At 38.1% G+C, this 14706-nt stretch overlaps 1 protein-coding gene across 1 annotated transcript in view; it reads left to right on the top strand.

The window, feature by feature from the left end:
• Positions 1–14514, top strand: part of KPNA1 (karyopherin subunit alpha 1) — a 56460-nt gene extending 41946 nt beyond the window's left edge. Inside the window, exons 12-14 of the mRNA XM_035569596.2 lie at positions 7504–7631; positions 8431–8609; positions 11466–14514. Coding sequence (XP_035425489.1) covers positions 7504–7631; positions 8431–8609; positions 11466–11653 — 495 coding nt within the window. The 3' untranslated portion in view covers positions 11654–14514. The remainder of the gene's footprint in view (positions 1–7503; positions 7632–8430; positions 8610–11465) is intronic.
• Positions 14515–14706: the final 192 nt, after the last annotated feature.

The raw sequence follows: 14706 nt of genomic DNA, 5'->3' as shown, positions 1-14706 counted from the left end.
ACTATCCTGATAATTGGGACATTTTGCAAATCACGTTCATCATGAGGCTTAGGTTTTTGGAACCGAAGAAAGAGGCCTGTTAGAGGAAAGTTGTGAAGTAAAGGATGCTTGAAAATGTTTGCAACATGTTTGATCGGAGATCTTGAAGCCACTGTTTCTTAGAAGTAAATATTAGCAATTACAAGTGTGATTGCAGTGATTATCGAATGCTGAAAGTCTCATCACGGATGTGTAAAACGGTTCCAGAAAAGCTCTAATTCTTTAAAGTCTAGTCTGACTATAGATTTTGTCATGTGAGGTACAAGGTGTAATAAAACCACCTTTCAATTCTGGAGCTGATATGCCTGCTTTTCTCACAAACTTCCTTCTTTGAGCTATTCTTTCAGATAACTCGTACTCCATGCCGATCATTGTAAATGCTTGAGCTGAAAAATGCTTCAAAATAGTTTCTGAAGTTGGAATATGCTTTTGGTAAAGTGCTTCTTGAACATGGTCCTATGCTAAAATGTAGCATAGAGTAGAAGCTGTTTTCACTAGCTGAGAGGACAAGGGATAATTCCCATCTGTGAAGAATATCCAATTTACTAAGTGCATGGATGGACCTATTTCATCCATGTTGCATTTACTTTGTAGAAATGAACTTCAAAGGTAATGTCACACATTACTATGAATTAAAATATCACTTCTTGAGAATTGCCCTTCATTACAGAAGGAATTCTAAATACTAGATGCAGCTCTGAACTAAGTCATTTATTTTCCTTCCTCCCCAGTCCTTCTAAATTGCTCAGTAGTTCCTACTGCAGATTACAGACTGTAACCAGATCTGTTCCAGTCTGTGCTGTATTAACTGGATTTTGACTGCTCGCAATCTTTAGCCAGAAATCAAGTAAAAAAAAAAAAAAGTTCACTCCATGGTAATGTATTTCCTGAAAGTTAAATATCTGCTTTGCATAGTAAGTACATTATTACAAGTTACAGGCTGATCTAATGAGTGGGTTGTTGCTCCAGAGTTGTCAGGATGTTTGAATACCATGGAAATTCTGGGTAGTGCTCAAACCATACTCTAAGCATCACTTCAGCACACCAAGAAGAAAATGAAATATTTCAGTAAATCTAATGTATATTTACCTAACCAATATTAACAGACAGAGCTATATTTAGTGTTGTTTAAGATTGCATTGGGTTACACTTCCTCCATCCACCCACTCAGAAGTATAGAAATATAAAGTTAGAGGGAAGGACTTCTATATCCATTTCCACTTTCATACTGCCTATAACGTTGTTAGCACACTCCAAAGGCTTTCACTGCCATTTCTAAAAGATAAGACAGCAGCCTATCACTATTAGATTTGCACTCAAACACAATCAAGTAAACTCTTCCTAGTGTTAAAGCAATGTAAGTTAACATGCATGAAATGTGTACTGAACTTTGTTTGTATCTAATGTTTAAAACACAGGAGTGTTTTTCTGTTTTTCCCTCACCAAACGTGGAAGTGAAAGCCTTTCTGAGTGTGTTATCAACAGTGTTTAGGCAACAGAAAAGTGATGGAATAGAGCAGTCTTTCCCCTCTTTATTTCTGTGCTTTTAAGGTTTGGGATGGATGTGTATATCCTGATGCAGTCATGATTGTCACTAAGTATAGTTTTTGTTTGTTAATTTCCTAGTTTGTATACAGCTTTGCTGTACTTCAGTGGATAGCTTCCCCAGTCAGGGAGAAGGGGAACTACATCTTCCTGGGAATCAGAAGGAGAACTGCACAACTGAAGCTAAATCCTGACTGTCGACCCTTCTGAAGGGTATGAAAGGCTATCAGATGCCTCAGAAAACGCAACCTGTTGAAAAGCTATGAAAGGCAGTACACCAGATACAATCTTCCATATCTGACAGTGAAGACATCATAGGAGTTCTCTCCTGTTGACAGGTTAAGAAACTTATCACTTCTTTTCTGATATACCTTAAATTCTCACAAGAGCATCTGGAAACCTGAATACGGCTACATATGGTAGCAACAGGATCTGTGCCGTATTTTTCTTTTTTAGGGTTTCCTATCCTTGATGAAATGTGCCATAAGCAAGTGTAGCAAATGCTACATTGCCTATCAGTTCTAGAAACTCTAGAATGAAATGCATTTTTACAAACTGGGTAAAGATGCAAGCTGAGAATTGTCAGAACTTCTCCAAAAAGGCCAGAGTAAGGCTGAGGACATGGGAAAAGAATACCACAGTTTACATGCAGAGTTGCAGTTTACACAGGCAAACTATCAAATTATTTAAGTATAAAATGTGTTTGGTTCATGCCTTAGTTTGCACAAATGGTCTCAAATCCTCATGTGCTGTTTGTGGTGGCAGGGCTTTAAAAATAAAAAGCCTCTCAAATAGGAGCAAAATATGGTGTTGCTGAAAATGTCATGTTTGTTTGTCTGTGGACCAGCAAAAGTCAGAGATGAGTGATTTTTAGGTTTAAGTTTGTTTAAGTAAAACTGTTGTTAGGCTTCCATATGTCGTGCATCCATACGTCACACCATATAGAGGGTAGCACAGCTAGAATACCTTTGATTCATTTCTTGTCAGAAAACCTCAGCAGTGCGTATTACCGTTTTTTTGGAGGACAGACCCTAAAATCTGGAGACAGCTCAGCACAGTGCTGTTCATTATAGTGCAGGCTCTTCCTGAGAGCAATAGCAACCTGTGTAAACTAGTATAAAGTTTACTTTATACACAGCTTGGAGTATATGGACTTAGTGTCTGTGTCAACAACATAAACCCATTAGAAATGAGATCTGAAGTGCTTCATTCTTGACTCATATCGCAGCAGGTTTGTGCTCATATGCCATCATTTGAAGTGGCTTTGCCTCCAATATTTGCTAGGTCATTTAGAAAGCAGTTGTAAATTGAATCTGTAAACAACGTAACTGGATCACAAGTTACTGAGAAACCCCTGTGAACTAAAATTCCCAGCCTGGAGGAGGAGAACATAGTAGTAGGACTATACTCACAGCTGCCAGATAGGGTGGTGACTGTAATCTTGAATTGCTAAAGGTAATGAGAGCTTGCAGGAGCAGAACACAATCACAGTGTAAGACTTTGTTGCTATCGCAGGCATGTGGTGAGTCATGTGTAGACGCTTGTATACTATATGTGTGTTTTTGCATACCATAAGTGATTTATTTGTGGGAACCCAAAGAAGAGGAGCAAATTTGTTTGGTATTGACCAATTCATGTACTGATTTAATATGCTGCTGCTGAAGAGCTGCTCCCTAACCATGACTATATTGTAGTTAGGTTCAGCATCCATGCAGATGTAATAAAATTCTGAACGTTCATTTTCATCTGTCTCAGCTCTTTAAAATCAAATATTATGAAGTGAATAAGCTTGATTAAAAGAAATTAAAAGGATGAAATATTTCAAAGAGGCAGACAACCCTCTTGGAGGGTCAGAGCTGCAGGAATGCCATCTGTTTTAAAACAAAAATACTTCAAAAGCGAGGGCCAGATTTTCTAAAGGACTGGGTATTACACTTCAATTTCAAATTAAATTTGAAAATTCAGATTTTTATTCAAATTCAGTTTAATTTTCTGAAAGACTCAGTTATGAGTCAAAACAGAGTTCAGTTCCAACAAATGTGAAGGGATGCAGTTGGTCATAAATTTCGGTGTTAGTTTCATTTTTTAAAGGATGGGCTCTGCATTAGCTCTTGGGCATAAAACAAGTTTATAACATATTTTTGAAAATGCTGCCTCAGTGCTCAGTAGCAGCCTAAAATCAACATGAATATTTGAAATCTTAAGGAGAGGGATAAATAGAAAAAAAAAAGTTATTCTGGTTTTGGTATAGATCTTCAGTATTGTCCTGTACATACATCCATTTTCAGAGGACATGGTGGGAAATGAAATGGGTGGTAAGGAGGACCATAAAATGTCAACTTGATTCTGTATGAGGTGCAACTGTATAGACTAAGGGACAGGTAGAGGGACATAGAGAACGCTGTAGAAACATGAGTGGCATCTGAGAAGATGAATAAGGAAGGATTATTTGCTTTTGAGCAAGATCATCAAAGGCAGAGACAGAAGAGTAATGACTAGGTGCTGCACAAAGGAGCACATATCTTTTCCTATAGGTGTAGTCAAACTAAAACTTATTGCTGCAACTGAATTTAAAAACATGAAATACATCAGGAGTTTACATTTTCCTGTGCATCTGCTTTTGATTGCTGTTGGAGCAGGATGTTAAAATATTTTTCTTATATGCGAGCATAACAGTGATTTGGATTGAAAAATCTATGTGAACTGCTAAAAATGACATGTTTCTTGGAGTGTTTCTTTAAATTTGTTATCCTGTTAGCCTGCTGTTATCAGACTCCTTTAAAAATTTCAGTCACCTTTAGAAGGCATAGATAAATAAGAAAGTTACCATACATCAGTTGTTCAGAAAGACTGTTTTAATATCTTTTACGTTATAGCTAGTATGAGGCAGTTGTCCATATGAATGGCCAAGGCACCTGTAATTTTTCAGGGAATAGTGGAACACTTGAACAGCTGGCAGAGTGAGATGTTTGTGTGTCAGTCTTTAGTTTACACCTTGAAATTTTTTCATCTTTTATTTTTATCATTTTTTAAAAAGTTATTGAACTGAAATCCCTTAACACTGTTCATTTTATTTGAAAGATACTATAATCTTGAGCATTCTTTATATTCACTGCGTTACTTTAGTTTTCAGCACATTTCCATGCCAGATGCACATACTGTGGTAATAGGATTTTTAAAAAAATAGTAATTCAAATCAACACTTAAATCATCAATTTTAGGATTTCATCTTACCGCAATCCTTTAGGGTGTTGCTCTGTCTCAAGTTTGCTTTTCTTCAAGGGGAAAAACAAAACAAAACAAAAAAACACAACAACAATCTGTTTCAGTAGCTTACTATTTTATCGTGTAAGTAAATTTAATTGAAAGGAACACATAATTTATTTCTATAGTAATAATTCACACATAAGATGTCAGAGCTCGGAGTCCGTGTGTATTCTAGTTTGATTTCAAGAGTAACCACTGTAAGAAAGGCTGTAAACATGGGGTTTAAAATAATAGATGCTGCTAGCACTTTTTCTTCAATGTTTTATTGTTTTCTTTATTAATGTTTTATTGTTTTCTCCCTACTGGAGCTTAACTAAACCTCCAAAATTCACTGAAGATATTAAGTTCAAAGCAAGCTATTTTCTGATCTAGTTAATGTTTATGTTACAAATACAAGGCCTGTGATTTTCAACTGTCAATAGACTGCTAGTTGAAAAACCGTGTTGTACTATAGAGGGATAGTTAAGTGCATTTTACTGGGACTCATTCTGGAGTGAGGTGGTGACAGCACTTAACCCATGTTAAGCAGTGGGAAAGGTAAAAGTCTAATGACTACTGGTTTTCTCTCCTGAGCCAGTCTCCTTGCATGAAGTACCTTTCCAAAGGCTGTAGTAATCATTGTGGTCTTTTAGCCTGTTCTTGGGTAAAGATAGCTGAATTCGTGATACAGCAGGCAGTGAACAAGGTGCCTTTAAGCATTTATACAATAGCTTAGAAGTTTGATCATTCACCCAAGAGATCTGGATTCATTTCCTTCTGAAAAAGTTCAAATGCATGTTTTGCCACTCTCAGGAGAGTGCTTTTATCCACCAGGCTTTTCATGGAAGCAAAGAGATCAAAATTAATGAGCCTGGAGGAAAAGAATTAAGATCTTTTGCTATTTTTCCCACTTGTTACCATACCATTGCTAGTGCCCTTTGTTCTGGGATTCTCCCTACTATTCACCTCTTACAGGTCTAAATTGAAATATTTTAAAGTATTTTTTTTTCTTTTGGTGATCAAAGTTAAAATACTTGCAGCCTGTTGGCTAAGATGTGCTGATTTAGTTGGATGCTATTGTGTAACTTTCTCTGATTACTAAAGAAGTTTGTTCTGAGAAGATGCTTTATAAGTAAATAATTCTCTTGTAAAAGTTCTCGTTTGGGAAGAGGGATTTAAGAAGCAATACTTTTCAAAAGGTTCAGCAAAGACAAAGGGTATCTTAAAATATTATTGTACCAATTTTTGCAGTCTTGCATGCATCCCTTCAAAATATGTTACCCTAGATTCCAGAGAAGTTGCATTATGATCAGTGAAGCCAAGAGACATACCTGTGAGAGAGTTATGAAAGCCCAGTGTTGGGTTTCTTATATTCCGTTATTGCTATTTGTTTAAGTTGCTGTCCTTTGGGAGGGTAAAGTTTGGTGGCAGGATTGTGGAGGCTATAGTGCTGTGTACCTCTAAGCAGTGCAGAAAATGAAAAAGGATTCATGTTGAATCTCGTCACTCTTAGTGAACGTTTCCCCTCAATCTAATGCAAATATGAAACCTTTCAATCCTAGAAAGAAGAAAAATGTAAGAAAAAGTTTTTTCTTATCCAACTCCTGTTGAGTTTTATTTTGTGATAGTTTTTAAATTCATACACTCTTTTTAGTTGAGGGCCACAAATTGCCTTTATAGAATTGCAGATTCTGTGGTAAGAGAGACTGTTGATAAAACCAATGCACAGTATGGTATGGATTTAAGAGTTCACGCAGTGTAGATGCCCAGATAAACAGGAAGAATAAAAGAAATGTCAGCAGGTTGTTTTTTTCACTGGGTAACTGTCCACTCAGTGAATTGCCTGTAAATTTATGCTGGATGTGGTCTGTTTCTTTCTGTAGAGCTCCTCGCAGAGGATCTGTCTTTCTTTGAATTTGCTGTTACTGGTTCAGTGATGACGTACTTATTAAACGGTTGATTTAAAAATGCAACCGTAAGCTCTTGTTTCTTTCAGTTACCCTTATGAAAGAAAGTGTTTCAGATCTTTGTGGTGGGTGTGTAACTGAACCGGTTTTATTTTTTACTGCAAAAGGTTCTTTCCAGGGGCAGTTACTAGAAACTTTGTGCTGCTGCTTAAATACTCATTTGACTTGTATCTGTTTGATGGGCTATGCAGTTAACCATATTACTGAACCATCAGTTGCTTTGTCTTTTCATCAGGAAAAAATATATTGTTTTGAGGAGTTCTTAGTTCGTACAATACATTCTCTCTTTTCTGTTGTCTAACCTTGCCAAAATATAGTATCTCACATGCAGGTTTATGAACTTTTTTTTTTCTGTTTAGGGGGGATTTTAATGACTTAGTGGTTTACTGACTTAATATCCGAGTGGTTCATTACCTGGAAAAATAAGGGAAATATGCCATTCTCCTGCTGTCGAGGTATAATTAAGTTGCATGTTAGATACGCTGATAGTTTCAGTCTGAACATATTATGAATTACTTTGGGATAAACACTAACCCCAGTGATAATTAGGGTTTTGAATGTAAAGCTCTAAACTGATTTTTGCCCATTGAGAAGTAAAGTTTCATTGTTTAATGTGTGGTGCTGAGCACAGGCATTAAATGGCTCAGGACAAGGAATTTATTTCTAATTTTTATTATAACCCTGACATGTCATTTCTTTTTTGCAGACAGTCATCGATGCCCATATCTTTCCAGCTCTAATAAATATTTTGCAAACAGCTGAGTTTCGGACGAGGAAGGAAGCTGCCTGGGCAATCACAAATGCAACATCTGGAGGCTCTGCTGAACAGATCAAGTACGAAATAGTACAAATGTTTCAATGAAATTGAGTGAGTTAGTGTTTTTGCAAGGAACCAGACTAGTAACATAGAAACTCAAAAATCTTTCTGAAAAGAGTTGGTACAGTTTTGACAGTCTGTATGTAAAATTCTGTATGCTTCCAGAGTTTGTCTCCAGAGAGATGACATCTTTAGATTGAGTTGTGAATGAGCCATTCATTCCTGTATGGAGAAATCACAGAATTTTAATTGTAATACTTACTTCATTAATTGAACCATTTATCTTATGTGGAAAAAAATAAATTCAACTTTTAAACTTTTTCACAGTGATCATTACAGAGTGTAACAAAATGCATTAACAACCTGGAGAGGCGTAGCTGAAAGGCGTACTCCCAAGCCCCTGAGACAAGGGCATCATGTGCATTGTTCTTCCTGTTTAACTTATACTAGTATATGATGCTTATATGCAACTTTGTATAAAGTTAATACTTCAAAATTTAATATAGTTAATCCTGATAACATGCATTTTAAACTTATAAACTTTTATCTATTTATAAGTTACAAAATTAAATGATTATTTCATATCTTTCTACACTTACAGATGTATAGACAGAAAATGTATTTTAAAGATATTTTCAGTCTTTCAGCAGAACTGACGGGATACATATAGATTTCTGTAATTTTTCCAGTTTCTGCAACCAAGTCGATATTTTATCAGTTTGTTTTGGTTCTTAGTATTTCACACTAAATGCTTAAATGGCTATATCACTTTTAACTTTACAAACAATTAACTGTTGTCTATGTGGTGTTTTTCAGGTATTTAGTAGAATTGGGATGCATCAAACCACTCTGTGACCTCCTTACAGTAATGGACTCAAAGATTGTGCAAGTAGCACTGAATGGGCTGGAGAACATCCTGAGGCTTGGAGAGCAGGAATCCAAATGCAGTGGCACTGGCATTAATCCTTACTGCGCTCTTATTGAGGAAGCATATGGTATGAGCAAAACATCTGTGGATGGCAGGGATTAAAGCAGTGATCATGGATCCATTAGAGTTTCAGTAGACCAGATTGTATTAATTTCCTTACCACTTTTACCTGAAAATTAACTGTTCTTAGACAAATCATTTACCAGTGTGCTTCAGTTTTCACATTACCTTTGTATGTAGCTGGAGATAGTGTGTGAATATTTTATTTCTTTCTTTTTCACATTGAGGAAACCTCCTGGGTGTCATTCAGCCCTAGTATCTTCTCTCTGCAGCAGATAAAAGTTCAGGAGCTCTGCTATGTCTCTCAGGTTTCAGGCCTTTCCTTTCCCTCTCTGCTGCCCTGCAGAATTCTGCCAGCAGCAGCAAATTCTTGTTTTGGCTTTGCTTTGCTGTAGTTATGGCATGCACTGCCATCATTTAATCCTGGTTCTGAGGTCTGTCTACTCTTAAGGTTAGTTTCCTTGTTAACAGGCCTGGGGTCTTCTCAATTCAGTATGGCCATTTTCTGTCCTATGTGGTATATCTCTCTTTACCTCAGCAGCTTTTCACAGCAGAATTAAGTATTGAGAAACAGCATAATCTTGTGTCATGCCAGAAAGGATAAAACTGTCTAGCAGTCTGTCTAGAAGTCTGAAGGTGGAGAGCTTGTAAATTGCTCACCCTTTAACACTCTTGCCTTGCTGTGGGATTTTTCCCTAATGCATTGTTCAGGTAGGGACAGCTCATCTCTTCTGTATGGCTTTCTTTTTTTTAAGCACAGAGGACACAGCAAGTATGCTTGCTCTCCACTTTATGTATCTTGATCCTCTGTCCTCTTCGCATGCTGCTCTGATGGGACATTCTGCATTCCCTGGCTCTAAACTCACAGCTGCCCTTAAATTTTCAAAAATACTGAAGTGACAAGCAATTCATGTTTAATCTATATGGTTGTGGTGGTTTTACCCAGTTGGGCAGCTGAACTCCACCACAACTGCTCTCTCACTCCCACCCCTCGAAGGGCAAGGGGGAGAAAATAGAATGGAAAGGGCTCAATGGTTGAGATAAGGACAGGGAGATCGCTGAACATTTATCATCGTGGGCAAAACAGACTTAGAATAAGGTGATTTATGTAATTTATTGCCTATTACTAACAGACTAGAACAGTGAGAAACTAAAAACAAACTAAAAACAGAATTTAATAAAAAGGTAGGTCAGACTATGGATGATGAGGTACAGGGCTTCGGCCAGATGAGCATACTCATTGCATGCAACCAGCCTCTTAATATCGCCTCCATTTCTCTACTTTCTCATGTTTGTTTCTCTGTGATCTACATTGATCCTTCCCTTTCCCTGTCATTGGCTTTTTCCCTAAACATACGTTAAGTCCTACATAATTCCAGAATTCTCCTGTTCAAATCCAATTCTCTTCCCTCAACCCTAGCGTAAGTCTTTTAACCTGGTATGCAATATAGCTTGCGTAGCGTTCTGGTGAGAATTTCTTCTTTGGATTGGCTAAGTAGGTTTTGCACCAGTTGTAATGTATTAATTGTTCATTGCCTTAGAAGTAGTAGGATCAGATGGAATTGGTTGTCTGGGTCATTTTTTTTTTTTAATATGAGTAGCCCTTAGTGAGATATCCTTAAACTCTCTGAGGTTCAAGAGGAGTAGTCTTGAGTAAGGGCAACCTGTGCTGGTGCTCAATCACCCTCACAGTAAAAAAAGGTTTCCCAGTGTTCAGACAGAACCTTCTGGGTTTCAGTTTATGTCCATCGCCTCTTCTCCTGTCACTGAGCATTGCTGAAAAGGGCCTGGCTTACTCTTCTTTCAGATCTTAATAAGATCCTGGCCCCACCTGCTCCCAAACTTTCTCTTCTATAGGTTAAGCAGTCCAACCTCTCTCAACTTTTCCTTATGGGATAGGTGCTCCCTTCCTTTATTCATCTTTGTGTCCCTTTGTCTTCTGTCACAAGTTACTGTGAGATCAATAGTTCTCTTCACAGTATCACAGTCTTAAGTTGGGATATACCTCTGATATGTACCCCGTTTAACAAAAGCCACAGGTATAAACAGAACTTCCCTTCTTATATCAATGTTGCAGAAATGCCGATACAGTGCCAGATAATTGTTTCCTCTAGTATCCATACACGGTAAAAGGAGTTGAACAAGAAAACCTCTACAGTACCCAATGTACTAGAGATTTACTAGGGTGGCTACAACTTGGATTTCATTATAGCACCATTCCTACGTATCAAAGATAGTTCAGTTTGCTGTATTTTCTGACTATAAGGCTTGAATTTGCCCACACGCTTAGTGTGATTGTACAAGTATAACTGCATTGTATATACACATGATATGCAGTAGGTAGTGGAGTCTCCATGGCTGGAGATTTTGAAGACTTGGCTAGACAAAGGCACAACTGACCTAATCTGGTATTGCTAGTAGTGCTGCTCCGGGCTGCAGGTTGGACTAGATGATTACCAAAACTGACTTCTAACTTGCAGTTACATGATTATATAGTCATGGTCCATATAAAAAAAATAAAAATGCTGTGAACACACTTTCAGGAAACATGGTCTCTTTTCAGAAAAAGTCTTGAGGCCTTGTTTTTCACACATTCATTGATTTGTTAGATTTTTGGAGTGGGAGGGGAGAGGCAGATAGGAATTATGAAACATTGTGCATTTGCAGAGAATTTCTGTAGTTCAACCTGATTTTCCTTGGCTGTGGAGAGTGAGAGTGTTGTAAAGGTCTCCATAGGGGGATCTGTTTTTTATGAAGGTGGGAGAGAATTGCCATGGAATGTGATGTTCACAACAGACTGAAAATGATCATGGTCATAATGCTTTTGCCAAGCTGTAATTTTACATGCTTCTTTTCTCTGCAGGCCTGGACAAGATTGAATTCCTCCAGAGCCATGAGAATCAAGAGATTTATCAGAAGGCCTTTGATCTGATTGAGCACTACTTTGGAACAGAGGATGAAGACAGCAGCATTGCCCCACAGGTGGATCTTGGCCAGCAACAGTACATCTTCCAGCAGTGTGAGGCTCCCATGGAAGGCTTCCAGCTCTGAGGTGCCCCTGTGCTGTGAGCTCCTCTACCTAGCCAATCCTGTTGTTGAGCCACAAGCCACCCGTGGAGTAATTCTCTCAATGTTTTCCATAATCCTGTTTGCGCTCATTCGCTTGCCTTGTGCACATGCTCTTACATACGTCTGGAAAACTCTTGGCTCCGTGGCAGGATGCCCCCTTCTTGGCAAGGGGTTGCCAGAATCACCCTTTTTCTCTAGATTCTGAACCTCTCCACTGTCATCTTTGTGGAGTTGAGGCACCTTTCTATACTTTGAGATACTCCCTACTCCTGTTACAGGAAAATAATTCCTCCTCCACTAGCCCCCACACTCCCGGCATCCAAGGTAAGGCTGCCTTTCTCACATATTTACTGCAGTGTGTGCCTGCAGCCCAGGGAGACATTCAGACTTTGAGAACGTAGCTGAATTAATTTCCCCATGCTTTTTTTTTTTTTTTCCTGGATGCCTCTTTGGATAGCTGTGTGAGATGTGTTAAATCTTCACATGCAATGCATCTACTTTGCTATATGTGCCAGCTGGAGTTATTGGCATACAGAACGTTACAAATAATGGAATGAGTTCTCTGTCCCCTGCAACAACAGGCTCCAATGGACGTGGTTTCTGATTCTTAAGAATACTGAACACACCTGGTCCTTCCCCTTCTCAACACTGAGCTCTCAAGCTGGATTGCAGACCACTGTGGAGATTTGTACACCTTCCCAGTCTTTCTTCTCCATCCACAAAGAAAACCCACTTGTGAATTAAGTCACTCTTACCACACCCCCAGAAATGACTTTCCAAACCAGCTTCTAGAATGGAGAAACTACCCCCACTTTTTCTTGCCAGCACAGTATGATCTGGCCATGCCTACCTTAAAATCCAGCCCTTCCTGACTTCATATTTCAGAGTCTGGTCCTTGGTATTAGAGTTATGGTTGGAAAAAATCCTATCTGCCTCTTTACATTTTTACATAGCTTGACTTGAACAGATTTCTCTTCTGAAAAATTACACTCTGAAAACAAAATCTTAATTTGTAAAACTTAGCATAAGGAGTGTTAGATCTCCTTTGATTTTCATGAAATGAGCTTCCTCTTCAACTCACACGATAGAGTCCTCGTGGTCAAGCCCCTTATTTAACAAATAAAATGACACTACATTCAAAAGATAGTAATATTACACCCAGGTCTACCTGCCCCTTTCATTTCATTTTTTCTTCTGCTGTTTACGGGACTTCAGGTGAATTAGCATGGAACATGTGGTTCCTACAGGTGACATCTATAAGGCATTGCTGACTGCATGACAGCTGTTATCCACAGCTGTAGACTGCTCTTCTGCTAGCAGCATGTTCTTGGCTCCGCAAGCTGCTTGGATCACAGACATCTGATGCAAAGGCCTGCCACTCCTCACTGAGTTCAGCTGACATTGACACCAAACTCTTCACACATCGGGAGATGCCATGTGATTGAAAGTGGCAGTTCCATTTCTGTAAATGCAATGGATTCTCCAGGCTGTCTGCTCCCGCTGGCATCGGGCTATGTTCTTGCAAGCTGTTTGGGACGTTTGGAACACACATTTGTCCAGTGTAAGCATTTCAAAAATGCCACTAACATCTGCAGCGTCGTGTACCCGTGGTAAATGTTAGTGGCAGAACTGTCTGCAAGATCCTCCTTATGACTCCTCTCAGTGACAAGCCACTGCAAAAGCAAAACCAGCCCATTGGATTCAGAGTTTAAAAAAAAAAAAAAAAAAGTCACTTGTCAAACTGCTGAAAGAAGCTAGGCAAAGGCCTGAACATCAGCTCTGTGTGACCATTATTTAAATACAGTCTTCAGTTCTGTCTGTGCTTCAGGATGGAGACTCTGACCTGTGTGGCCACTGCAGAAGCCACCTGCTGCCTCCCTAGCTAAGCCAGATGGCCTCCACCTTCCCTCTCCCAATTATTTTCTCTAGTGCTGCTTTGTGCTGAAGGAACATTTAGTTTACTGCACTTGATCTGTAAATGGACTTTGATTCTTTGTAATTTTAGGGGGTTAAATTTGGTGGTTAATTTAAAAACAAAAAAAAAAACCCTCAATGTTGCCTTTACATCACATATAAATAACTGTGTTTCTCTTTTCTTGAAGGGTGATAGAAGCACTGATTAGTAGCAAAATCTTGTTTTAGCTTTTGGATTTTTTTGTGCTGGATTTTTTTACGTGTAAATTTCCAATAACATGTCATTTCTATAAGATTTGTTTAAAATCATTTACCTCTTATTGGATGGTATAAAAATGCTACATATTTTGTAAACAAATCTGAGCAAAGTGTGTGTGCATATATTCTGTATATTCATATATGTATATTCTGTGTATATATACACTTGTGTGTATATATACATATATATACACACACACCTGTGTATATATATACACACAAATATGTATGTGTGTATATATATACATATCTATATATCTATATATCTATATATATATATAAGTGTTTTCTCTTCCAGGCTAGTGAAAACAATGTGGTGCATTGGCGTTTCCCTCCCCTGCCCCCAAGAAAAAAAATGACAGTTGCCTCTAAATGAGTGAATTAAAAAAAGAGTCCATTTAAGCTGAATGGTGTGCCTTCCTGTGTAAGGAGCCTAGCCAGTGTTTGTTACTTTTGCAGTGGATATGTGAATTCAGAGCAGATAAGTATAAATCTTTAAACTTGGTATGTTTGTTTGAAGTGACAGGCTTGGGTTGACACAGGTAATAATGTTGTCATATATACTTAGACTGTGTAAAGCATTTGACTGGTACTGCATAATATTTTGATTGAAAACTAAAACAATACAGAAGTCAACGTGGCACACATTAAATGGATTAAAATGTGGCTAACTCATAGGTCTCAATTTAATTTTAAATGGTGCTTAATTGAGTGTATTTTCATCAGGATCTTCCAGCAACCAGTTCTTGTCCTTGCTTTACTTAGCCTTATTAATGACTTGAAAAGAAATACTACTTCTAACAAAGGCTGCAAATTACATGAGTATGGAGGGGAGAAGACATGCGAATTATGAAAGGAACGTT

The sequence above is a fragment of the Cygnus atratus genome, chromosome 1, assembly GCF_013377495.2.
Source record: "Cygnus atratus isolate AKBS03 ecotype Queensland, Australia chromosome 1, CAtr_DNAZoo_HiC_assembly, whole genome shotgun sequence".
Classification (NCBI taxonomy): Eukaryota; Metazoa; Chordata; class Aves; order Anseriformes; family Anatidae; genus Cygnus; species Cygnus atratus.
Note: the sequence above shows the minus strand (reverse complement) of the source record. Positions and strands in the feature narration are given on the sequence as shown.